The sequence below is a fragment of the Equus caballus genome, chromosome 19 (genome assembly GCF_041296265.1).
Source record: "Equus caballus isolate H_3958 breed thoroughbred chromosome 19, TB-T2T, whole genome shotgun sequence".
Lineage (NCBI taxonomy): Eukaryota > Metazoa > Chordata > Mammalia > Perissodactyla > Equidae > Equus > Equus caballus.
This window is the reverse complement of record NC_091702.1, coordinates 54,490,421-54,514,683: the sequence shown is the minus strand read 5'-3', so window position 1 is coordinate 54,514,683 and position 24,263 is coordinate 54,490,421. Positions and strand designations below refer to the sequence as shown.

Here is a 24,263-nt window from a genome sequence, read left to right as displayed (position 1 = left end):
ACCCCCAGGGTTCATTCAGTGGCCTGAAAGGGCCAGAAATCTTACCCCTGTCTTGTCAGAGTAGGGGTGCGTTGATGCTTCCATGCACTTCCCTGGCACCTGTGGGCCTATGAAGGGTGCGCCTTAAATGTCAGTGTAGAAGGACCGGGAATCCTGGATCCCTGCCCTCTCATTCTGTAACTTTGAGGAGCATGTGGGCTCAGTGCAGGCGACTTATTTCTGGCTCTGCAAGAACAGGGTTTTTTTTTTTAACCATCTGAACAGAAGAAATAAAGCGGAAAGTAGGCTCAGCTCATGTGCTCATCAAGCTGCACAAATTCCCATCTGCTCTGGGAAACATTCATGGGAACACAAGGACTCTTCTTCCTGAGAATGTTGTTTTCATTATATAATCACAGATATGGCATGTGGGGGATTTCTGTGTACAAATACTTTATCTACAAGAAATGTCTAGCTGCGGGATATGTATGTTCTTACACATATATGTGGTGAATGCTATACATAACTATGTGCATGTGTATGGTTATATATTTATGTTCATATTTTAAAATATGAAACATGAAATATAAGCATAATATTATCTTTGCATCCAAATAGTTAACAGAGCAGATGCCTTTATATTTCTCATATGTATTCAGCCCTAGAAATAGACAATCTAAATATAAAAATAGGAGAAGAGGAAAATTAGAAGTCCATTGAGGAGGAATTGAGAGAAAGAACATGTGTCATGGGTAAGGAGTTAGTTTTTACCGACACAACATTTTCAAGAATGAGTCAGCTCTGTGCTTTTTGCAGAAAGGAAGGGGTGGGCTCCATCGGTTCTTCTGGACTTTGGAAGGTGGCTGAGTCTTCTCTGTTTCAGATGAGTCAAGCTCCAGTCCTGGCAGGCAGATGTCCTCCTCTGACGGGGGACACACCTACCAGTCAGATACGGACAGCTCCGTCGAGGAGACTGACTTCGACACCATGCCGGATATTGAGAGTGATAAGAACATCATCCGGACCAAGGTACTGATGCCTGGCCATACTCTTGGGGAGGGCAGCAAGTTGGCAGTCGAATACAGCTTCAGCAATGCCTCAGTTTCCCTTTTTTTATTTTCCCTTCAGGGGAAGTCAGATTTCCCAGAGGGCTTTTTAGATAAGACATAATTACAGACTAAAAGCAACACTCTGTTAATTAGCACTTCTTTCTGGAGGAAGAAAGTGAGAGCATTAAAGAGAACAGAGCGTTAAACAACCCCCGGAGTCTGAAGGGGCTGACTGAGGATAATAAAGGAGGAAGGGATCCAACCAGATGGAAGAAAGGATTCATTGAGGGATGTACCTGGGAAAATGCCCAGTTCTGTACATATCATCCTTCAGGAATGGAGCTCATTTCTTTCTGGCGTGTGTTTATTATATTGTGTTGTATCTAGTAAGGGATATGCAAGTGAATTGCATAATTTCAACCCTGTGATTCAAGAACCACACAATGGACGTCTCTGAAAACTGGGAAACCAATTCTTGAGATATAAGAGGCATTCAAGACTCCCAACAGATTTCCCACATCAGCCAATCCTTATTATTCCAAGAGAAATACTAGAATTTTTATTAAGGTATTCTGGGAAAAGCAAAATTAAAAGAAAAGTCTTGTTAAATAATTTTAATCCCTAGTGAGGGATTGAATTGAAATTTGTAAAGCTCTCCTTTGTATCTTATGCAGAAAAAAGCCAAGTACAGTTTGCCTTCTCTTTTTATTTGGCATCCAGATGTTCCTTTACCTGTCAGATCTGTCCAGGAAGGATCGAAGAATTATCAGCAAAAAGTATAAGATTTATTTTTGGTGAGTAGATGACCATGGTTCCCTTAAATAGAATTAAAGTTTTCTTTGTAAAAGCCACAGTTACTTGGGGCTGGGCTGGTGGTGTAGCATTTAAGTTTGTGCCCTGTGCTTCGGTGGCCTGGGCTCTGCCAGTTTGGAACCCAGGTGCGGACCTCCAGACGGCTTATGAAGCCATGCTGTGACAGAGGTCCCACGTATAAAGTAAAGGGAGATGGGCACGGATGTTAGCTCAGGGCTAATCATCCTCAAAAAGAAAAAAATAAGAAAAAAAAAAGCCACAGTTACTTATGTCACGGGTCTCAGTGTTCAATGAGATGCACATATAGGTGTTTCAAGGATCCAGGCCACATTCCATAGGAAAAACAAAAATAAGCTAAAAAAGGAAACTGGTCCTAAATTAAATAAATACAAAGTAAAAATAAGAATAGTAGCAGACATCATCGCTGATCATCAGGGAAATGCAAATCAAAACTACACTAAGATATCACCTTACACCCATTAGAATGACAAAAATATCTAAAACTAATAGTAACAAATGTTGGAGAGGTTGTGGAGAAAAAGGAACCCTTATACACTGCTGGTGGGAATGCAAACTGGTGCAGCCACTATGGAAAACAGTATGGAGATTCCTCAAAAAATTAAAAATAGAAATACCATACGATCCAGCCATCCCAGTACTGGGTGTTTATCCAAAGAGCTTGAAGTCAGCGATCCCAAAAGTCCTATGTACCCCAATGTTCATTGCAGCATTATTTACAATAGCCAAGACATGGAACCAACCTAAGTGCCCATCAACAGACGAATGGATAAAGAAGATGTGGTACATATATACAATGGAATACTACTCAGCTGGAAAACAGAACAAAATCATCCCGTTTGCAATAACATGGATGGACCTTGAGGGAATTATGTTAAGTGAAATAAGCCAGCTAGAGAAGGATAATCTGTGTATGACTCCACTCATATGAGGAATTTAAAAATGTGGACTAAGAACAGTTTAGTGGATACCAGGGGAAAGGTGGGGTGGGGGTGGGCACAAAGGGTGAAGTGGTACACCTACAACACAAATGACAAACATTAATGTACAACTGAAATTTCACAAGATTGTAACCTATCATTAACTCAATAAAAAAAAAAGAAAAAAGAATAGTAGCAGAATCCCATATGTTTAGGGAGCACCCAAAGTCTTCTTCCAGAAAGATAATCTAACAATAACATTAATGTCACTACCTTCTAGGAGACTTGCTAAACTGTACCCATTCCCTCCTCTCCTCACCAGGCCTTGCTCTTGGTTTCAGGGACTAGATGCCTAGAGCTTCTCAGAGTAGCTGGAAACTACCCTATTTATCACCAGCCAATGATAAATAGACATGTGATGGTCAAACACACAGAAGCAGCTTCCCTCCGAGCTGAGAGGCTGAGCTGCCTGGCAGGGACTGGTCCCTCCCCTCAGAAACCCCAGACTGATGCTTGTGACAGCTCTTCCCATTCTTTTCTCTGCTCTTTTACCTGGATAAGGATATTGAGGGGGGAAAAAAGGGACAGGTGGGGCCACATGGAATTCCGTAATGGGACCATCATTTTGGAACCCCGGAACCTTGGAAGTGATACCTCAGAGGGTCACATCCCTTTCATATGATCCATCACCCGTTACTTAGACTCTGGTCACTTTTAATCTAACAAGATCCTAAAGAGATAGGCTCTCGTTAATAATTTGGTTAAACCAGAAGCGAGTATAGTTGACACTGTTTTACAAATGACTGGAGAAAGAGGAGCCACATAATCAGTTTCTGATTACTTTTGTGAGTTAACTAGGGAGTTATAAGGTGCAAGCATTCTTTTAAAAAAGTGAGCAAAGATTCCATTGTTAATTCGGAAATAACTATTTCTTTCTGCCTGCATAGGAACATCATCACTATTGCTGTGTTTTATGTACTGCCTGTGATCCAGCTGGTCATCACCTACCAGACAGTAAGTGTTGTCCTGAACCCCAGAATCTTGGCTTTCCTCCTGCAGGGAGAGATCTTTGCTATGACTTACAGAGAAAAGCATAACTTGGGATCAGTCCAAGAATTATTTCCCGTTTGGGTTCCAATCGGACTTCTCTAATAATTCATATTTGACTGATCTTTAAGTCTAGTTCTTGATTGTTTTATCACAGAGGGACCTGGGACCTCTTGTGTTATTTTGTCTACCAAGCTGAGAATATTCTCTTGCACTCATTCAGTCATCAAATCTATCAACTGCATCTGTTATTTACCTGTCTGAACTTTCCACCATCGTGGGATAATGAGTAGAATAAAGTTCTAGAGCAGAACAAAGAAACTTTATGTCTAATTTAGTCCCTGCCCTCTCATTGAGGGTAAATATTTTTTGTAAAGCTAAAAACATCTTCACAAAACTAATAAAATATTAAAATAGAAAATAAAAACTACAATAAAGAAACAAATAAATATCATAATTAAAACAGCTTGAGAATCCCCGCTGTTCCTTCCTAGAACCTTCTCTAGGATTTATTATACATGCAAAAGTCCTTTTAGAATACCATGAGGCTGGAGGTGTTTCTAATGCAATGGCTCTCAAAATTTGCTGTGCGTTAAAATCATCTGGGGAACTTTTTAAAGTCCCAGTGTCCAAGCTGTACCCCACACCAATTAGATCGGAGTCTCTGACAGTGGAACCAGTCACATCATTGGTTAAACTCCCAGTGATTCCATCATACAGCCAAGTTTGGAGCCAATGGTTTTATAATATTTAGCCAATTTCATACTTATTATCTGATGAGGACAAGGCCTTTATGAGGTTTGAGAACCACAGTTTATAATCTAAATATTTTCTGAATATTTAGGGGCCTTGTCAGAAGATATAGCTGTCCTGTGATTTGGGAATGTTCTTAGGTTCTTAATGATAAATATGGAAAACTGAACACACATCTTCCCATGTCTCCCTGCCCTGTGGTTATCATTTCCACGTAGAGGATGGGACAGCTCCCTACCCTCCGAGCATTCGTCTAGAAAATAGGACATCGTATATCATGACAGTCCTAATAGGCATGTCCCAATGTCAGCATCTTTTCACATTTCTTGTATAATGAGAACAAAGGAAACGTACTCAGTTGAATCCACACTGAGGCCATGACATGGAGGACACAGAATATTTCAGTTCAAAGCAAGACAGTGGCATTTAAATGAAATGTGCCTGTGCTGGGGAAAGGTGGCAGACAATGGCCCATGCCCTGCCGAGGAGGGGCGCTGGTTACACTGGAAATCACTGACAGTATCACTGTGAGAAGAGTCTGCTTTTTGTGCTTTCAGGCTGGGCTCAGGGGACGGAGAAAATCTGCATTTCCTCTTCTCACTGTTGGTCTTGCAGGTGGTCCACGTCACTGGCAACCAGGACATCTGCTACTACAACTTCCTCTGTGCTCACCCCCTGGGCAGCCTGAGGTAGGCCCAGTCCTCTAGTTACTCTTGAGGCATTTAGAGATTCCTTTCTGCGTAATGTTGTGATTTCAGGTTTTAAAAATACTAAAAACAACTGTGGAAAACTACCCCAGTCAAGGGTAAAAAGAATGAAATCAAGAACCTATGCTCCTCTCATTCCTGTGTGGGGGCCTCAGGAAACGCTCCTAATAAACTGCTGAGGAGAAGGCAGGGATGTCTTTGAAAAGATGAGGTCCCTGGCTGTGATGACGCTCATGCATGGACATGAGCTGCTAGTCATTCAATCTGTTAAATAGCTTCATAAGCTAGGTGGGGTCATTCTCACCTCTTTTAAAGATGAAGAGTGTAAGGACTTGTTGAAGGTCTCTCAGCTGTTAGTGATGTCGGGATCCGAACCCAGGCCTGCTGCCTCTAAGGTCATGCTCTAGCCACCAAAACATGACGAAGTGGGAAGAGCATTTGCCTGGGGGTTGGGAGCCTGGCATCTTGTTCCAGAACTGAACCAGCCTCAGTTTCCTGAAATAAAGCTGCTGGCTGTGACCAACGGACACATATCCTGAAATTCACAGTTCCACAGCTGAAATATTGACACGTAACATGGGCCCATCTATGAGAATTCCCTCTCACAGTATAGCTGAAGCTTGGCCAGACTGCTGTCTTTGGAGCAGCTCTCTTTCCTAGGATTGGTTCCATGCCAGCGCCACCGGGACAAGAGAGGCTTGGGCGGGTGCTAGGGAAGCTGAGCAGGCACTGCTGAGAGGAAACAGACACATTATCACAGTCTACGCATCCTAAAATGAAGGAGCTAGGTTAAAGATGATTCCTGATGATCTTCCAGTCCTGAAATCTCTTGAAAGTTTAGTGGTGGAAAATACAAGAAGCTGAGTTCACTCACTCATTCATGATTCATTTGTTCTCTGAATCTCTGATGGCCTTGACTCTCATGGTTTCTATCTCATCCCTTTAGTGCCTTCAACAACATCCTCAGTAACCTGGGCCACGTGCTCCTGGGCTTCCTCTTCCTGCTGATAGTCTTGCACCGGGATATTCTCCATCGAAGAGCCCTGGAAGCCAAGGACATCTTCGCCATGGTGAGGAGAGGGAGGGTAAATCAGAAGTAGGAGCCAGGAAGGGTTATGGTTCCAAATAGGATCTGCAAAGGGGAGGGACATCTGGCTTGATGATGTGATGATGGACTATGTGCAATGAACCACACAAGGCCAGAAGCCTAGGTTTCTAGGTTCTGTGGCTATGTCACTAATGAGTAGCTTTCTGTTGACCGTGCTTTCTCCTGTTTCAGGAGTATGGGATCCCCAAACACTTTGGTCTCTTCTATGCTATGGGCATCGCGCTGATGATGGAAGGAGTGCTCAGTGCTTGTTACCACGTCTGCCCTAATTACTCCAACTTCCAATTCGGTAATTAGAATTTACATCAACTACATGGATTTGAGTTATAGGAGTCTTATCCTGGGACCTTCCAAAAAAATGCCAAAGTCATGCCTGTAAGAATTAAATGACATTTTACTTGAATTGATGTGATCTAAGGGCATCTCACCACAGGGCGTGGTTTCTGCATGTCGTACCATCTTTTCTCTCTGACTACCTTTCAGACTAGAAAATGCTCGACACTGAATGTTGATCCCATGGCTGGATCTGTAGGTGGGCCATGTGCTAGGTGTTAGGCAGCAGGTCAGGTAGAATCCACCAACAGACATCTGGAAAGGTCCCTCAGTATAACTTGACCTAACTTAGCAGTAGGCTGCTTTGGGATGAAAGTAATAGAAAACCGAATTCAATTGGATTAAATAATATGGACATTTATCAGGTCACCCTCTGCAAGTCCCAAGGTAGAAAGGGCGTGTGGTTGGTCTATCTAGTGACTCTGGATCCCTTTCTCTGAGAACCCTTTGGTTGTGCCCAGCCTGCATGCTGGTTTATCCTCAGGCTATCAGGGAACCGATGGTGGCAAAAATAGCTACAACAGGTCCTGGGTTTCTCTTTCTACCCAACGATGTTTGGAGGATGCAGCAAGCTGGCTTCCAGGAGCCTTCGTTTAAGAGCAAAAATCCCCAGATGATGTCCCCTCACACCTCAATAGTTTAAACAGTCATGAGCCCATTCCAGCATCCTTCCCGTGATGGTTGGCTCAGGCCTTGGTCGCTACACCAATCACAGTGGCAAAGGACATGGGACAACCTGTAGACCAATGAGAGCCATCCCTGGAACCAGGGGTGCAGCTAGCCTTACCAAAGCAAATGGACTGGGAGGGTGTGCATGTCTGAGTTGAAATGGGGCTAAGATATTTGAGTCATTATCAATACTCTGTCAGGAAGAAGGAAGAGAAGAGTTGATGTTGGTGGTAGGCAATTAACAATGTCCTTCACTCTCAAGTACTATCAGAATCTTTTTAAAGAGTCATTTTTATGTTTGTGCTCTAGCCTCTGGCTGGTAACTCAGAACACCACAGAAATTCTCTGCAATTTTTTTTTTTAATTAGAAAACATTTTCAACAGAGAACACCGTAGAGAACAGTAACATTCACCACTCAGAATGAACAAATGCCAACATTTGAAAATATTTGCCTTACATCTACTTTTTAAGAAATAAAACATTGTGTAAAGTTGAGGTTCTGTTTTGAACTGCTTTCCATAGCTGTTTCCCTCTCTGCTTCCCTAGAGGCAACAACTATGATAAATTTGATGTTTATCCTTCCAGGTTTTTAGTTTTACTATATTTGTAGTAAATTAATTTATTGCACTTTGTCCTGCAACCTTCTTTTTTTCCTTTTTTTAATTTTATTGAGGTCATAATAGTTTATAACACTGTGAAATTTCAGTGGTATGTTATTATTTGTCAGTCACATTGTCATATAAATGTGCCCCTTCACCCCTTATGTCCACCCCCCAACCCCCTTCCCCTCTGGTAACCGCTAAACTGTTCTCTTTGTCCATGTGTTAGTTTATCTTCCACATATGAGTGAAATCATATGGTGTCTGTCTTTCTCTGTCTGGCTTATTTCTTTTAATATAATACACTCAAGGTACATCTGTATTGCTGCGAATGGAATGATTTTGTCTTTTTCATGGCTGAGTAATATTCCATTGTGTGTGTGTGTGTGTGTGTGTGTGTGTGTGTGTGTGTGTATACATACACCATATCTTCTTTATCCAATCTTCAGTTGGTGGGCACTTGAATTGCTTCCACTTCTTGGCTATTAATGAATAATGCTGCAAGGAACACAGGGGGTGCATAAATCTCTTTGAATTGTTGATTTCAAGTTCTTTAGATAAATACCCAGCGGTGGGATAGCTGGGTCATATGGTATTTCTATTTTTAATTTTTTGAGAAATCTCCATACTATTTTCCATAGTGGATGCACCAGTTTGCAATCCCACCAGCAGTGTGTGATGGTTCCCTTTTCTTCACATCCTTTCCAACATTTGCTATTTTTTGTCTTGGTGATTATAGCCATTATAATGGGTGTAAGACGATATCTTAGTGTAGTTTTGATTTGCGTTTCCCTGATGATTAGTGATGTTGAACATCTTTTCATTTGCCTGTTGGTCATCTATATATCTTGTTTGGAAAAATGTCTGTTCATATCCTCTGCCCATTTTTTGATCAAGTCATTTGCTTTTTTATTGTTGAGTTGTATGAGTTCTTCATATATTTTGGAGATTAACCCTTTGTTGGATACATGATTTGCAAATATTTTCTCCCAGTTGGTGGGGTGTATCTTCATTTTGTTTCTGGTTTCCTTTGCCTTGCAGAAGCTCCTTAATCTGATGAAGCTCCATTTGTTAATCTTTTCTTTTGTTTCCCTTGCCCAAGTAGACATGGTATTCGTAACAATCCTTCTAAGGTTGATGTCAAAGAGTGTACTGCCTATATTTTCTTCTAGGAGTTTTATGGTTTCAGGTCTTACCTTTAAGTCTTTAATCCATTTTTGAGTTAATTTTTGTGTATGGCAAAAACAATGGTCTACTTTCATTCTTTTGCATGTGGCTGTCTAGTTTTCCCAACACCATTTATTGAAGAGAGTTTCCTTTCTCCATTGTTTGTTCTTGGCTACTTTGTCAAAGATTAGCTGTCCATAGATGTGTGGGTTTATTTCTGGGCTTTCAATTCTGTTCCATTGATCTGTGTGTCTGTTTTTGTACCAGTACGATGCTGTTTTGATTACTATAGCTTTGTAGTATATTTTGAAGTCCGGGATTGTGATGCCTCCAACTTTGCTCTTTTTTTCTCGGGATTGCTTTAGCTGTTCAGGGTCTTTTGTTGCTCCAAATGAATTTTGGGATCCTTTGTTCTATTTTCGTGAAGAATGTCATTAGGATTCTGATTGGGATTGCATTGAATCTGTAGATTGCTTTAGGTAGTTTGGACATTTTAACTATATTTGTTCTTTCAATCCATGTGTATGGAATATATTTTCATTTCTTTATATCATCATCGATTTCTTTCAAAAATGTGTTATAGTTTTCATTGTACAGGTCTTTCACATCCTTGTTTAAATTTATTCCTTGATATTTTATTCTCTTTGTTGTGATTGTAAATGAGATTTTATGCTTGAGTTCTCCTTCTGTTAGTTCGGTATTAGAGTATAGAAATGCAACTGATTTTTGTAGGTTGATTTTGTACCCTGGAACATTACTGTAGTTGTTGATTATTTCCAATAGTTTTCCAATAGATTCCTTAGGGTTCTGTATATATATAAAATCATATCATCTGCAAACAGTGAGAGTTTTGCTTCTTCATTGCCTATTTGTGTTTGTTTTATTTCTTTTTCTTACCTAATTGCTCTGGCCAAAACCATAGTACTATGTTGAATAAGAGTGGTGAGAGTGGGTACCCTTGTCTTGTTCCTATTCTCAGAGGGAGGGCTTTCAGTGTTTCCCCAGTGAGTATGATGTTGGCTGTGGGTTTGCCATATATGGCCTTTACTATATGAGGTACTTTCCTTTTATCTCCTTTTTATTGAGAGTTTTTTTTATCATAAATGGATGTTGGATTTTGTCAAATGCTTTCTCTGTGTCTATTGAGATGATCATGTGGTTTTTATTCCTCATTTTGTTAATGTGGTGTATGACGTTGATTGATTTGCAGATGTTGAACCATCCCTGCATCCCTGGTAGAAATTCCACCTGATCATGGTGTATGATCTTTTTAATGTATTGCTGTATTCAGTTTGCCAATATTTTGTTGGAGGATTTTTGCATCTATTTCATCAGCAATTTTGGCCTGTAATTTTCCTTCTTTGTGTTGTCCTTGTCTGGCTTTGGGATGAGGTTGATGTTGGCCTCATAAAATGTGTTAGGAAGTGTTTCATCTTCTTCAACATTTTTGAACAGTTTGAGAAGGATGGGTATTAAATCTTCTTTGAATGTTTGGTAGAATTCTCCAGAGAAGCCATCTGGTCCTGGACTTTTATTTTTGGGGATGTTTTTGATTACTATTTCAATCTATTTACTTGTGATTGGTCTATTCAGATTCTCTATTTCTTCTTGATTCAGTTTTGGGAGGTTGTATGAGTATGAGAATTTATCTGTTTCTTCTGGATTGTCTAATTTGTTGGCATATAGTTTCTCATAGTATTCTCTTATAATCCTTTATATTCTGTGGTATCTGTTGTAATTGCTCCTCTTCCATTTCTAATTTTATTTATTTGAGCTTTCTCTCTTTTTTCCTTAGTGAGACTGGCTAAAGGTTTGTGAAGTTTTTTTATCTTCTCAAAGAATCAGCTCTTACTTTCATTGTTACTTTCAACTATTTTTTGGTTTGAATTTCCTTTATTTCTGTTCTAATTTTTGTTATTTCCCTCCTTCTGCTGACTTTGGGCTTTGTTTTTTCTTCTTTTTATAATTCTCTTAGGTGTAGGTTAAGATTTCTTTGAGATTTTTGTTGTTTGTTAAGGTGGGCCCATGTTGCTATGAATTTCCCTCTTAGGACCACTTTTGCTGCATCTCATATGAGTTGGTATGGTGTATTTTCATTTTCACTTGCCTCCAGATATTTTTTTATTTCTCCTTTAATTTCTTCATTGATCCATTAGTTGTTTAGTAGCATGTTGTTTAGTCTCCACATATTTGTCACTTTCCCAGCTTTTTTCTTCTAGTTGATTTCTAGTGTCATAGAATTATGGTCAGAAAAGATACTTGATATGATTTCGATCTTCTTAAATTTATTGAAATTTACCTTGTTTCCCAAGATATGGTCTATCCTTGAGAATGTTCCATGTGCACTTGAGAAGAATGTGTATTCTGCTGGTTTTGGATGGAGTGTTCTGTATATATCTATTAAGTCCACCTGGTCTAGGTTTTCATTTAAAGCCACTATTTCCTTGTTGACTTTCTGTCTGGATGATCTATCCATTGGTGTAAGTGGTGTGTTAAGGTCTCCTACTATTATTGTCTTATTGTTGATATCTCCTTTTAGGTTTGTTAATAGTTGCTTTATGTACTTTTGTGCTCCTGTGTCGCATGCATATATAAGTGTTTTGTCTTCTTGCTGGAGTGTCCCTTTTATCATTATATACTGCCCCTCTTTGTCTCTCACTGCCTATTTTATCTTGAAGTCTAGTCTGTCTGATATAAGTATGGCAACATGTGCTTGCTTTTGTTTGCCATTAGCTTGCAGTATCATCTTCCATCACTTCACTCTGAGCCTGTGTTTGTCTTTAGAGCTGAGATGTGTTTCCTGGAGGAAGCATATTTTTGGGTCTTGTTTTTTAATCCATCCAGCCGCTCTGTGTCTTTTGATTGGTGAATTCAATCCATTTACATTTAGAGTGATTATTGATATATGAGGGCTTAATGCTGCCATTTTATCACTCGTTTTCCCATTTTTCTGTATTTCTCTTGTTTCTTGTCCCATGTATTTCAGACTACCACTTCAGTTTGGTAGTTCTCTATGATGGTTTTCTCAGTTTTCTCTTTATTTATCATTTGTGTCTCAGTACTGATTACTTGTTTGGCGGTTACCATGAGACTTGTGTAAAAAATCTCGTAGATGACATAGTCTATTTTCTGATAGTCTCTCATCTCCTTAGACTAAGGCAATTCCATCTCTTTCCTCTTCCCCTTCTAAGTTAGCATTATTACAATTTATTCTATCTTGTGTTGTGAGTTTGTGGTTAAAATGATGAGATTATATTTATTTTTGATGCTTTTCTTCCTTTTATCTTTATTGTTAATTAAATGTTTGCTAACCTGTTCTGATAGAGAGCTGCAATTTTCTCATTTTGTCTGTGTATTTATCTCCTTTCCTAAGGCTTTTTAAACCACTTCCTTTTCTTTCAGGTACGAGGGCCTTCTTGATCATATCTCGTAAGGAGAGTCTTGTGGCGATGAACTCCCTTAGCTTTTGTTTATCTGGGAAAGTTTTTATTTCTCCATCATATCTGAAGGATATTTTCACTGGATAGAGTATTCTTGGCTGAAAATTTTTGTCTTTCAGAATTTTGAATATATCATTCCACTCTCTCCTAGCCTGTAAGGTTTCTGCTGAGAAATCCTCTGAAAGCCTGATAGGGGTTCCTTTGTTAGTTATTTTTTTTTGCCTTGCTTCCCTTAATATTTTTTCTTTGTCATTGACTTTTGCCAGTTTTACTACTACATTCTTGGAGAAAGTCTTTTTACATTGGTATAATTAGAAGTTCTATTAGCTTCTCTTACTCATATTTCCAGCTCCCTCCTCAAGTTTGGGAGGTTCTCAACTATTAATTCTTTGAACAAGCTTTCTTCTCCATTCTCCTTCTGTTCTCCCTCTGGAATATCTATAATCCTTATGTTACATTTACTAATTGAGTCAGATATTTCTCGGAGAATTCTTCATTTCTTTTTAGTCTTAGTTCTCTCTCCTCCTCCATCTGATGTATTTCTATATTTCTGTCCTCCAGACTGCTAATTCTGTCCTCCACAATAGCAGCTCTGTTATTCAGGGAGTCCAGATTTTTCTTTATCTCAGCCATTGTGTTTTTCATCTCCAAGTTTCTGATTGGTTTTTCTTTATAGTTTCAATCTCTTTCGTGAATAATTCCCTCTGTTTATTAATTTTGTTCCTGATTTCATTGAACTGTCTATATGTATTTTCTTGTAACTTGTTGAGTTTTTATATGATAGCTATTTTGAATTCTCTGTCATTAGGTTATAAATTTATGTGCCTTCAGGATTGATTTCTGAGTGCTTGTCATTTTCCTTCTGGTCTGGAGTATTAATATACCTCTTCATCCTATTTGATGGGGTGGATTTTTGCCCTTGCATAGTGATGGTATGTGGTTGCAGCTTCCACCTGCCACCACTGGGGGCAATCAAGAGCTGTGTATTCTGAGGCCACTGTGACCCCTGGTGACTGTGCCTGTCCTTTGTAGTCTATGCTGACAGGTCCTATCTGTGATTTCCAGTTCACTCACTCACAGCTGCTGCTTTTCTAACTTATGCAGAGGCACTCTGGCCAACCAGCTTAACTGGAGCACCGGGAGGGAGGAGGGGCGCTATCTTTCACCTGTGTGATCCTGGCTGCATTCTTGCTTTGCCTTCACTGTCTGCTCTCCTGAGGGGCTGGCTTGATGAAAACACCCCCACAATAGCTTAGCCACCTCTGTTTGGGGCTTTCCCATAGGCTGTGACAGAACTTGGAGAGTGAAGGTGTTCCTGTGGAGAGCTGCCCCTTTCCCCTTTCTCAGAGCCATGTGCAGTCCTGTGCCCTGGGTTGCTGACATTTGGAGAGGGAAAGGAGATCCCCTTACCTCTTTCCACTTCCTCCAGGAGGTCCAGCACCTCCACTTTCAGACATATGGCTGTGTGGGCCTCTCACATGTATTTTGTGTTGTGTGAATGTCCTCTGTTAGTTTATCAATGTGCTTTTTGTTGTATCTTAGGGGGGAGAGTCTAAGGGAAGAGTTCAGTCTGCCATGATGCTGACATCACTCCTCTGCAACCTTCTTTTTTTATTCAACAGTATGTTTTCAAGATTTATTAATATTGAATCAAGGACATCTAGTTCATTCATTTTTAAGGATTGTCATATTCTGTAATAAAAAATATATCATAAGTATCAATTTCTCTACTGATCATTTAGATTCTGTCAGTATTTTGCATTACAGACAATGCTACAATGAATATCCTTATATACTTATCTTTGTGCACATGTGAGAGAGGTTCCCTGGGATATCTGGAAGTAGAACTTTTGGGTCACCTGGTTTACACTCCTTCCATTTTACCAAAAGCTGCCAAGTTTCTATCCAGTATTAATTCCCACTCCCAGTAGCTGAGTGAGCGTTCCCATTTCCCTACATCATCACTAACGTGTTTTTGTTAGACATTTAATTTTTTTGCTACATTTTTGAACAATGTGGACATTGCATTGTTGTTTTAATTTGCATTTCTGTAACTCTCATGCAGCTAAGCCACATTTAATTTCTAGCTGTTTTCCATCCCTCGGCTATAAAGCTATAGATGAGCAGTAATCAACGTGGTTATATTTCAGGATGCTGAGAAGGACCTCTGACACCCACCTACGATTGTTTTTATTGTCACACTGCCTTAGCTGTCACCATGATGGCTTCTTTTGTTATTGTCATTGAACATCAGCATTTAAATGCAAATACTCCTGCAAGTGGAGAAAGTCAACTATTTATCATATCATCAGATAGTTCTCTTCTGTGAACTAGAAACAGCCTTGGGGGTGGTTGAAGTGGAGTAAGTGGAGGTTGCCTAGAGAATGTCCCTGGGGAGGCTGGCATGTTGGAGGTCTCCACACAATGTGAGGGCAGCAAATACTCCAAGGCCTGAAGGGAGGGGAGTCTCCAAGGCTGAAGAGAAATCCGTCTGTCATCTACTGGATCCTGATTGTCTCGGCCCTTCCTCTGTGCCCGCAGACACCTCTTTCATGTACATGATTGCTGGCCTCTGCATGCTGAAGCTCTACCAGACCCGCCACCCAGACATCAATGCCAGTGCTTATGCTGCCTATGCCTCCTTTGCCGGAGTCATCACTGTCACCGTCCTCGGAGTGGTGCGTCCCTCCTCACAGCCTCCAGCCCAGCTCACAAAAAGCGCCCTCTTGGGAGGTTTTTGTTGTTTATTCTTTGGGTGAACAGGTTTGAATTAATCATAATCCTTGGTTCATGACACACTCCCACCATTGGTCCATTCATGGCATTTTATTTAATTATTTAGCTAGATATTTTTATTAATGTAACAGACCCCTGTAAAATCACCCCTAGAGAGTTTTAATGTAAAGCTGGGACCTGACTCATGTGAGACTCAATAGAGATGTACAAGCTGATTGGAGAAACTGACTTGAAGAACAGAAACTGCTTTCTAAATGTTCATGGACAGCAACTAATTGGTTGTCTTCAGTTGTTTGAAGGGCGTTAGCCCCCAACTTTAGGCCTATTGCCCCTTCGCCATTATTGTTCAGCTGCCTCACCCATTTCTTCCCTTTTCCATTTTCACTTGCCCAGGTAGCCATTCATTTTCCTGCCCTGGGTGCACTAAGAGCTGTGTAAGCTCAGAGAAGAGGGCAACCAAAATGCACGCATAGCTTGGTTTTGACTCCCTATGCATACACGAGGGCCAGAATGATTTTAGTGAGTTCTCTGGGAAAAGCCCCAGATGAAGGTAACTTCCGTCTTTACTCCTAGGTGTGTGGAAAAAATGAAACGTGGTTCTGGGTCATCTTCTCTGCAATCCATATCCTGGCCTCTCTGGCCCTCAGCACTCAGATCTACTACATGGGTCGCTTCAAGATAGGTGAGTCACCTGTTACTCTTTATTAAACATGCTGATTAACTTAGTCTAAGAAAGCATTGTCTTTGCTTATCCTAAACAGAAGTGTTACCGGGTTCTGTGTTGTGTTTAATTAATAGCATATATTCTCCCCAGGAGCTTCCTCTCCTCTATAGGATTGCGATAAACTATGATCACTGGTTATGTTCAGCTGAGAAACTAAGCTTGCTGTCCTCAAAGCTCAGTCATACCTCCAGCTCCAAGTCCTGAACCACTTTACAATCCACCAAACTTTGAAAGTGAGTTTGTAGCACTGTATGATCATCACACCACTATTCTACCCAGAGGAATATTTTTAGGTTTGTAGCATTTAAAAGGAGCATTTTCTCTAACCATACTAAAGGGTTATCAAGAATTAATTATATATTATTTTCAAATTCTAGGACTAGAATTTTTTGAGACCAACATGCCAATCTTAGAGGCAGGACACCTGCGGACCTCCCTCCAACCATGTAAATGCATCACATTAGAACACTGAGTATTCTCCAGAAATCAGCTTCTGATCTGCTATTGATCAGACATCATTCCTGGGAGCAGGTTTAAGTTATTTTAGAGCATTTATATTTCTATATAACATAAGCCTATGCCTAATGTTTGCAGAGCCCAGGGCAGGAGTTCAAATAAAAGCCCACATACCATATTTGTAAAAATTTTAAAGTTATATAGCAGACTGAAAAACTACTAAGCATGTGAAATAAGGCAAGGATGGAAGGAAGGAAGGAAGGAAGGAAGTGGGGGAGGGAGAGAGAGAAGAAAGAAAGAAAGGAAGACCAACAAACTGATAAATATAATATGCCATCATAACAATCTAAAAGGTCCAGGTTCAAATTTAGAATTCTCATTTCCTCGGAAGAACACTCCAGAGCATAGCTCTATGGGACAGCTGGCCCCAACCTCTGCCCCTCTTTTCTTCCCACCTCCATCTCTGTCCTACATCTTCAGAGTTCTTGTAGGTATGCATATGGGCACCATTGCCCAGTATCCGGTTGGCCACTCCTTGCCCCTAGAGGTGTACCGTCTAGTGGTGCCATCTGCCCTCAAGAAGATAGACTAGGGCAGGGGCCATATAGACTCTGAGACAGGCTCATGGCCATCTGGGCAGAGAATCTGGAGTGTGGCCTAGAAGGAGAAGGAGTAGGCCCCTGCCCGGCAGACTCTTCACTCAGTGGGGAATGAGGGCCTCTAAAATATAAGACCCCTCTTGCCCAGATCTAAGAGAGATTCTCCGTAAACAAGTGGCTCTAAGTTTAGAAGGCTGAGTAAGACAATTTCTCATTTTCGTGGTTTGGTTTTCCCTGTTGGCTTGGTCAGTAGATTTTCCCTTGGCATTAACACGGCCAGTGTGCCTCCAAATCCCCCAGTGGAAGCATCATTAGCTGGTTGTGTAGAACATTTGGTTTGGCACTGTAGTCATTTCCCATCCTCCAGACTCAAAGGTGAGTGAAGTCATACAAAGTAAAGCTTTCAAAAGGAAAATGCTTTGGAGCATTGTTGTTCTGGGTTCTCTCAGAGTTGGAAAAATAAACTCGACTGCAGACATATCCAATGGTAGTGACCATTAATACATAGAGGAGCTTTTAATATATTTATACCACCTTTGCCCCATACAATTTTACAACATGGAATTATTTTCTCTTTTTAAAAAGGAGAAATTTAGTGTATTATATTATGACCAATGTAATATATCTGTCAGCCATCCCTGGTGGTCTAGTGGTTAAGAGGTGTTGCTCTCACCGCCACGGGGTTCGCTTCCCAGTCAGGGAACCACACCACCCGTCTGTTGGTTGTCATACTCTGGCAGCACGTGTTGCTCTGACACTGAACGTTATGCCACTGGTATTTCAAATACCAGCAGGGTCACCCATGGTGGACAGGTTTCAGGGGAGCTTCCAGACTAAGACTAGGAAGAAGGACCTGGCAACCCACTTCCAGAGAAATTGGCCAGAAAAACCCTATGAATAGCAGTGGAGCATTGTCTGGTACATCGCCGGAAGGTGAGAGGATGGCACAAAAAAACTGGGCAGGGCTCCGCTCTGCTGTGCACAGGGTCACTAGGAGTCAGAGTGGACTCGACGGCACTAACAATAAAATATATCTGTCTGGGTCTCAACAGGAAAAAGATGTCACACGCAAAGTGAGAGAAGGATTTCTTCACAAAGGGACTATTCATAAGACAAGGATGGGGTAGAAAAGAATGAAGAGGGTAGCACAGTAACCTGAGGTCAATAGCAGAGTAACTTTTACTATCCCCATAAGCCCAGAAGGACAGGGAGGAAGTGGTTACCAAAACATGTAAGGAAAGCATCCGGAAGAGGAAGTCACACTGGAAGGAGCAGTGACCTTTAGTTGACAGACCCAGCCAGCCTGAGGCAACCTCACAGGGAGGTCACCAATAGATAAATACTCTGAGCTCACTCTCCTTCTGTCCCTCTAGTCTCCTGCCCGGGTTCCTGTTGTCCAGATCCATGGGGAATGAGGAAATCCACTGATGAGGTCAGATAGTCAGCCTCTGGGGCATGGTGCAGGACAGAGAGACGTGGCAAGTGCATCTGGAAGGGCAAGTGGAAGATAGCCAGGGTACAGCTCAACTGAATATTTTGGATTTCTGGACATTGGGAGTCTTCCCCAAGGGGTTACAGATTTACCAAAGTCAAAAGGAAAATTAGCTATTTCATTGTGACAATTGCATCTAAATTGAGTCCAAAGGCAGGAAGCTGGGTTAGTGGACAGTGGCTCAGGCAACACCAACCTCTCCGCCCATTTCACAAGCTGCCTTGGCTTTCTCAAATCACGTGCTCCTTTCTCTGTGGCCCTCAGGCCACGCCTGGAATAAACATGGACACAGGAGAGGCAGCAGCGATGCAGTGGAGCATTTCATAAGTAGGACAGAAATCTGTGGAGCTGCTTGTCCAGATCATACCGTGTCCCTTGCTACCAGAACCCCAGCAAAGGGCCGCAGGGATGGCTCCTGAGAGGATGGATTATACGCTGCAAGTGGTGCACAAAAGTCGACAGGGAGCGAGAAAAGTCTGATTTTTTCTTTGAGGAATAGTGAACTTTTGAATGTTTGAGACAGGAAGAAGGATTCTTTGTCCTTTATGATGAACAGACATTACTTTTATAATCAGAAAGTAAAATCAAAGTCATCCATTTTGAGAAAAAAACAAAAAGATCAGTAGTTTACTTTTTTGGCTACCTTCTTACAAATCATTTTTTTCTCATTTCTTCTCTGCTTCCCACTGATTCAGATGTGTCTGACACAGGTAATGTTCAGCCGCCCTTCCCAGGGTCCTAGATTGTTTGCTTAACAATCTGTCCTGCCAGCTCTGCTCCCTGCACACCCCTTCCAGGTTGGGCAGGACCAGTGGGAGGAGGAGCCCAATAGGCTCAGAGGCAGCATGCCCTCCAGCCCAGCCACACTGCGCCTCTTCTGGACTACTGCATGGACGAGCATCCCCGTCCTCCCTCGGTATAGCTAGTCTGGTGAAGCTGGTTAAATTGACCTTGGGAGTCGCCTTGAAGATGAACAGCATTCACAGTAGAGCTGGGATCCCCCTCCCTGAAACCCTTGCTCTGGGCAGACCCCAGCCTTGTATGTGATGTCCACAGTGTGGACAGCTCATAGAAAGAGAACCCCAGGGGCCGGCCCCATGGCCTAGTGATTAAGTTCCACATGCTCCACTTCAGAGGCCTGGATTCGTTCCCTGAGCATAGACCTACACCACTCATCAGTGGCCATGCTGTGGCGGCAACCCACATACAAAATAGAGGAAGATTGGCACAGGTGTTAGCTCAGGGCTGATCTTCCTCAGCAAAAAAAAAAAGAGAGCCCCGCCCGTGACTCTGACTCTGTTCATGTAGCAATTAAAACACACCCACTGGCTGTGTTTCATACCATCCTTTTGAAGGATTGCATTAAAAAAACCTTTCCTCTCTTTTTCTCCCTGTCTTAACTTACATTCCCTAGGCTATTGTTTCAGGGCGAGTTTAGGCTTTCTAAACATGCTTAGTAGACCCCAGTATCCCTTGGGTCGATTCTTACTGACTTATAACTGCACTGAAAGATACAGAGTAGAACTTTTGCAAGCTAAGATTTCCCATCCTCTAGAGAGAGCAGAGGTTTTAAGGTGGGTTTGAGGGGCCCCGTAGCATCTCTGCTATAAAGGAAACACTGCTGGAGGAAATTGTCAACGAGGGGAAATCTAGCTGAAGGAGATCGTAGAAGGGTTGGCCAACCACCCAAATTATTTGTGTTTGTTCCTGGTGTCCATCTTGCTTGCCCTTCTTGTTTATGATGCATGGACATGGCATGTGTCCTCCATGACAGCACAGGTGGTTGTGGGAGCCGTTTTTTAAAGCAAACATTATTGCTGACCTATTAGGTGCAAAGCACCATTTTTACGATGTGAAGATGACATCATTCTGGCCTCAAAGGCTTGGGCCATCTGGGAGTATTTTGTGTTACCTCTGACTGAGCCTTCTTACTATGCAATTGTGTCGCCAGCAGATTTGGGAATCTTCCGGCGGGCCCTTACGGTGGTCTACACGGACTGCTTCCAGCAGTGCAGCCGGCCTCTGTACACGGTACGTGCGTGTTCCTGTGTTCCTTGGCCTTCTCCCAGAGCACAGGGGAACAGCAGGAGGGGCAGGCTCGGGCAGTCACTCAGGCTTCCCAAATCAAGGGGGCCAGATGGCCCAGGGTGGCGGAGGTCCAGGTGGTGGAGGATGAAGCGTGTTGCTGACTCTCACCCATAAATGACAAGCAGGGGTGGTTCCTTTTTTGTGCGTGAAATATTGCTAGTATATAAAGGAGAAAAAAAATACATATATATGTAAACAGAACTATTCCACATCGATAATTACTATAGGGGAGGATCAAGATAGGGTGTCCCTGTAAATCATCATCTGAAGAGGTATGATTATTTCACCTTGAAAGTGATAATTGCCCCAGTTCAGCAGACATATGCCAGGACTGTCCCCAGCAAACAGGGACATATGGTCACTCCTATCACTTTCATTAGGAACTTACACTTTCCACCTTATACATTTCTTTGATTTTTATACATTGTTCGATTTTTACAATGAGCAAGAATACTTTTCAAAATTGTGGTTATTGTTTGATGGTTGAAATATAACTTTTAAAAATTCTCCCTTATAGTTTTCAGTAGATTATACATTTCTATACCAAGCAGAGGGATCTGGGCCCTGGTCCCAGCTGTCTTGGCTCACTGGCCAGTGGCCTTGGGAAGGCTACAGACCTCCTCTGAGCCACTGCCTGAACCCTTGCATAACTCTGTAGTCAGAACTAGCGATGCTCTCTGGGCCTGGCACACAGGAGTTCAGTAAGTACCCGCTAATGATTTATAATCTGAAGGATTTTTACATAAAGGAATGTGAGGATCTTTCAGTTCCATAGAGCTTGGGCAGGAGCGATAGGCACTAAAAACTGAGGGAATTGAGGCTGGAGGATTTTATTTCAGCAAGAATTTAAACACCCATTAGGACCTGTGAGTATTTTGAGAGTGAAGCATGCCTGAGCTGTGAACCATGAGGGGACATTAATGTTTTTGTTTGTTTACATTAAATGATATAGGCTATCTTTTTTTTAAATAAACTATTTTTAGAGTTTTAGGTTCACAGAAAAATTGGGCAGAAAATACAGAGATTTCCCATATACTCCCTTCCCCAACACATGCACAGCCTCCCCTTTATCAACACCTCCCACCAAAGGGGTACATTTGTTATAGCCAATGAACCGACATTAACACTTCACAATCCTCAAAGTCCGTGGTTTACATTGCAGCTCACTCTTGGTGTTGTACATTCTATGGGTTTGGACAAATGGATAATGACATGTATCCACCATCATCCACCATCATTGTATCACACAGAGCAGTTTCACTGCCCTAAAAATCCTGTGCTCCACCTGTTCATCCCTCCCTTACCCCTCTCTAACCCCTAGCAATCATCTTTTTACTGTCTCTGTAGTCTTGCCTTTTCCAGAATTTCGTATAGTTGGAATAATATAGTAGGTAGCCTTTTCCAATTGGCTTCTTCCACTTGTTAATATGCACTTAAGGTTTCTCTATGTCTTTCCATGGCTTGGTAGCTCACTTCTTTTCAGTGCTGAATAATATGCCGTTGTCTGGGCATACCACAGTTTATTTACCCATTCACCTACTGAAGCACATCTTAGTTGCTTCTGAATTTTGTCAATTATAAATAAAGCTGCAGTAAACATATGTGTGCAGGTTTTTGCATGAGCATATGTTTTCGACTACTTTGGGTACATACCAAGGATGGCAATTGCTGGATCATATAGTAAAAGTATGTTTAGTTTTCAAAGAAACTGTCAATCTGTCTTCCAAAGTGGTTATACCATTTTGCATTCCCATCAGCAAAGAATGAGAGTTCCTGTTATTCCACATCCTTGCCAGCATGTTGTGTTGTCAGTCCCTTGGATTTTGGCCGTTCTGATAGGTGAATTATTTTTTTTTAAACAAAAATATTTCCTCAAATTGGGTGGATCACCCAAAAGACAGAGAATCACTGCTTTTAAATAGGAGATGAGTGGCCATGCAAATTAAAGTATGATCAGATAGTACCTAGAAGGTTTAAGTGGCATGCAAAGGAGCAGGACCAGATTGTGAATTAATCTCTATCAGAGCAGTTGTCCTATGAGATGGACATTTCCTCTCTATTTTCTCCCCTACCAATACCTTTAATGTTAAGGTTGTGTATTTAGAGACCAGGAGCCTGGGAGCTGCAGGGTCTCCTCGGGGCCAGAGTAATTTGTAGGAAACCCAACTCTTTATGGATGAGTTTCGAGAGCTGCCTTGGAGCCCACCAAGTAACACAACCCAGGGAAATGATTTGTAGCACCAGTGGCAGAATTCTTTTAACTACTGAGTAATCAGGACACACTTACCAATCTCCCAACCAAGAAGTGGGCCCTGGTGCCCAGCTCCCTAAACACTGAGGGGAGATAGCAAGGTCTTGCTTTACTTGCCACATTTCCCTTTCCAGAGACAAGGTCATGTCTGTTTGGTCAGAGGCTTTGCCATTTAGTCTGCATCAAGGATTAGGGTTTGACCGTAGGCACAGTTCTCTTAGAACCATAGAAAATTCCTTTTCACCAAGGCAATTGTTTTCCCATAGTTGATGCCTCCCCTATGGTAGGTTAAAAGAAAAGCAATGTGTGCGGCATCTTATTTGGTGTTTTCCGTCCTCCTTTCCAGGACAGAATGGTGTTGCTCATCATGGGGAATCTGGTTAACTGGTTCTTGTAAGTAGTCTTAGGAAAACATGCTTTTCTCTTTATGAATGTCTATAGCACTGTGGTTTAGCTTTCCTTGCCTGTCATTTTTATAAAGAAATCTGAAATTAAGGAGAGTGTAGGATTGTGCTTGCCCTAGAGATTTGAAAGAAAGGTATTTTTCTCCTGCAAAGAATGCACTGGGAAGCTCTCGTGTACCAATAGTAGCCTCTCTGAAAGTATTGAGTCCAATGCATTGATGCATTGAGTTCATTTGCTCAACAAGACCAACATCAAATTTGTTACATGTGTGTGGAAGATTAGATAGATAGATAGCTAGATATTATGCCAGTAGATGCGAAAATGCAACATAGGGGCCGGCCCGGTGGCGCAGCAGTTAAGTTCGCACGTTCTGCTTCTCGGTGGCCCAGGGTTCACCAGTTCGGATCCTGGATGTGGACATGGCACCGCTTGGCAAAAGCCATGCTGTGGTAGGTGTCCCACGTATAAAGTAGGGGAAGATGGGCATGGATGTTAGCTCAGGGCCAGTCTTCCTCAGCAAAAAGAGGAAGATTTGCAGTAGTTAGGTCAGGGCTAATCTTCCTCAAAAAAAAAAAAAACGTAACATAGTTTTAAATTCTTTTGTAGAACATTCCATAAAAGCTACCCAGTAGGCATTTTCTCTTTCCTACTAAGTGTGTGTATATGTCTGTGTGTGCACATGTGTATGAGCAAATCTCCTTCCTTTTATGTTTTTCTCTCTAGGTCTCATTCCTCTTACTCCACGTGTATGATTTTTCTTCCTTTTCTTTTCCATCATCACTTTGGCCTTTTTTTCTCAGATGGCCTCAAAATAAAACAGTACAACAGATGTGTATTTTTGCTAGCTGTAATGATTTTATGCAACCTATTCTCAATTTAAAAATGTGAATGAGGGGGCCAGCCCAGTGG

General features: G+C 41.6%; 1 protein-coding gene across 10 annotated transcripts in view; it reads left to right on the top strand.

Moving 5' to 3' along the window:
* SIDT1 (SID1 transmembrane family member 1) overlaps positions 1–24,263 on the top strand; it is a 102,798-nt gene that overhangs the window by 69,175 nt on the left and 9,360 nt on the right. For 3 of the 10 annotated variants that reach the window (XR_002801854.2, XR_011429277.1, XM_023623748.2), the window contains exons 12-22: positions 863–1,008; positions 1,749–1,822; positions 3,727–3,793; positions 5,195–5,268; positions 6,233–6,356; positions 6,566–6,683; positions 15,145–15,281; positions 15,913–16,021; positions 19,306–19,320; positions 20,562–20,641; positions 23,296–23,342. Coding sequence is in view for 4 of the 10 variants with exons in the window: in XM_023623748.2 (XP_023479516.1) it covers positions 863–1,008; positions 1,749–1,822; positions 3,727–3,793; positions 5,195–5,268; positions 6,233–6,356; positions 6,566–6,683; positions 15,145–15,281; positions 15,913–16,021; positions 19,306–19,320; positions 20,562–20,641; positions 23,296–23,342 (991 nt within the window). In the remaining 6 variants the exon portion in view is untranslated. The remainder of the gene's footprint in view (positions 1–862; positions 1,009–1,748; positions 1,823–3,726; positions 3,794–5,194; positions 5,269–6,232; positions 6,357–6,565; positions 6,684–15,144; positions 15,282–15,912; positions 16,022–19,305; positions 19,321–20,561; positions 20,642–23,295; positions 23,343–24,263) is intronic. The other 7 variants (XR_011429278.1, XM_001917474.5, XM_023623750.2 and 4 more) reach the window with 6 other exon arrangements.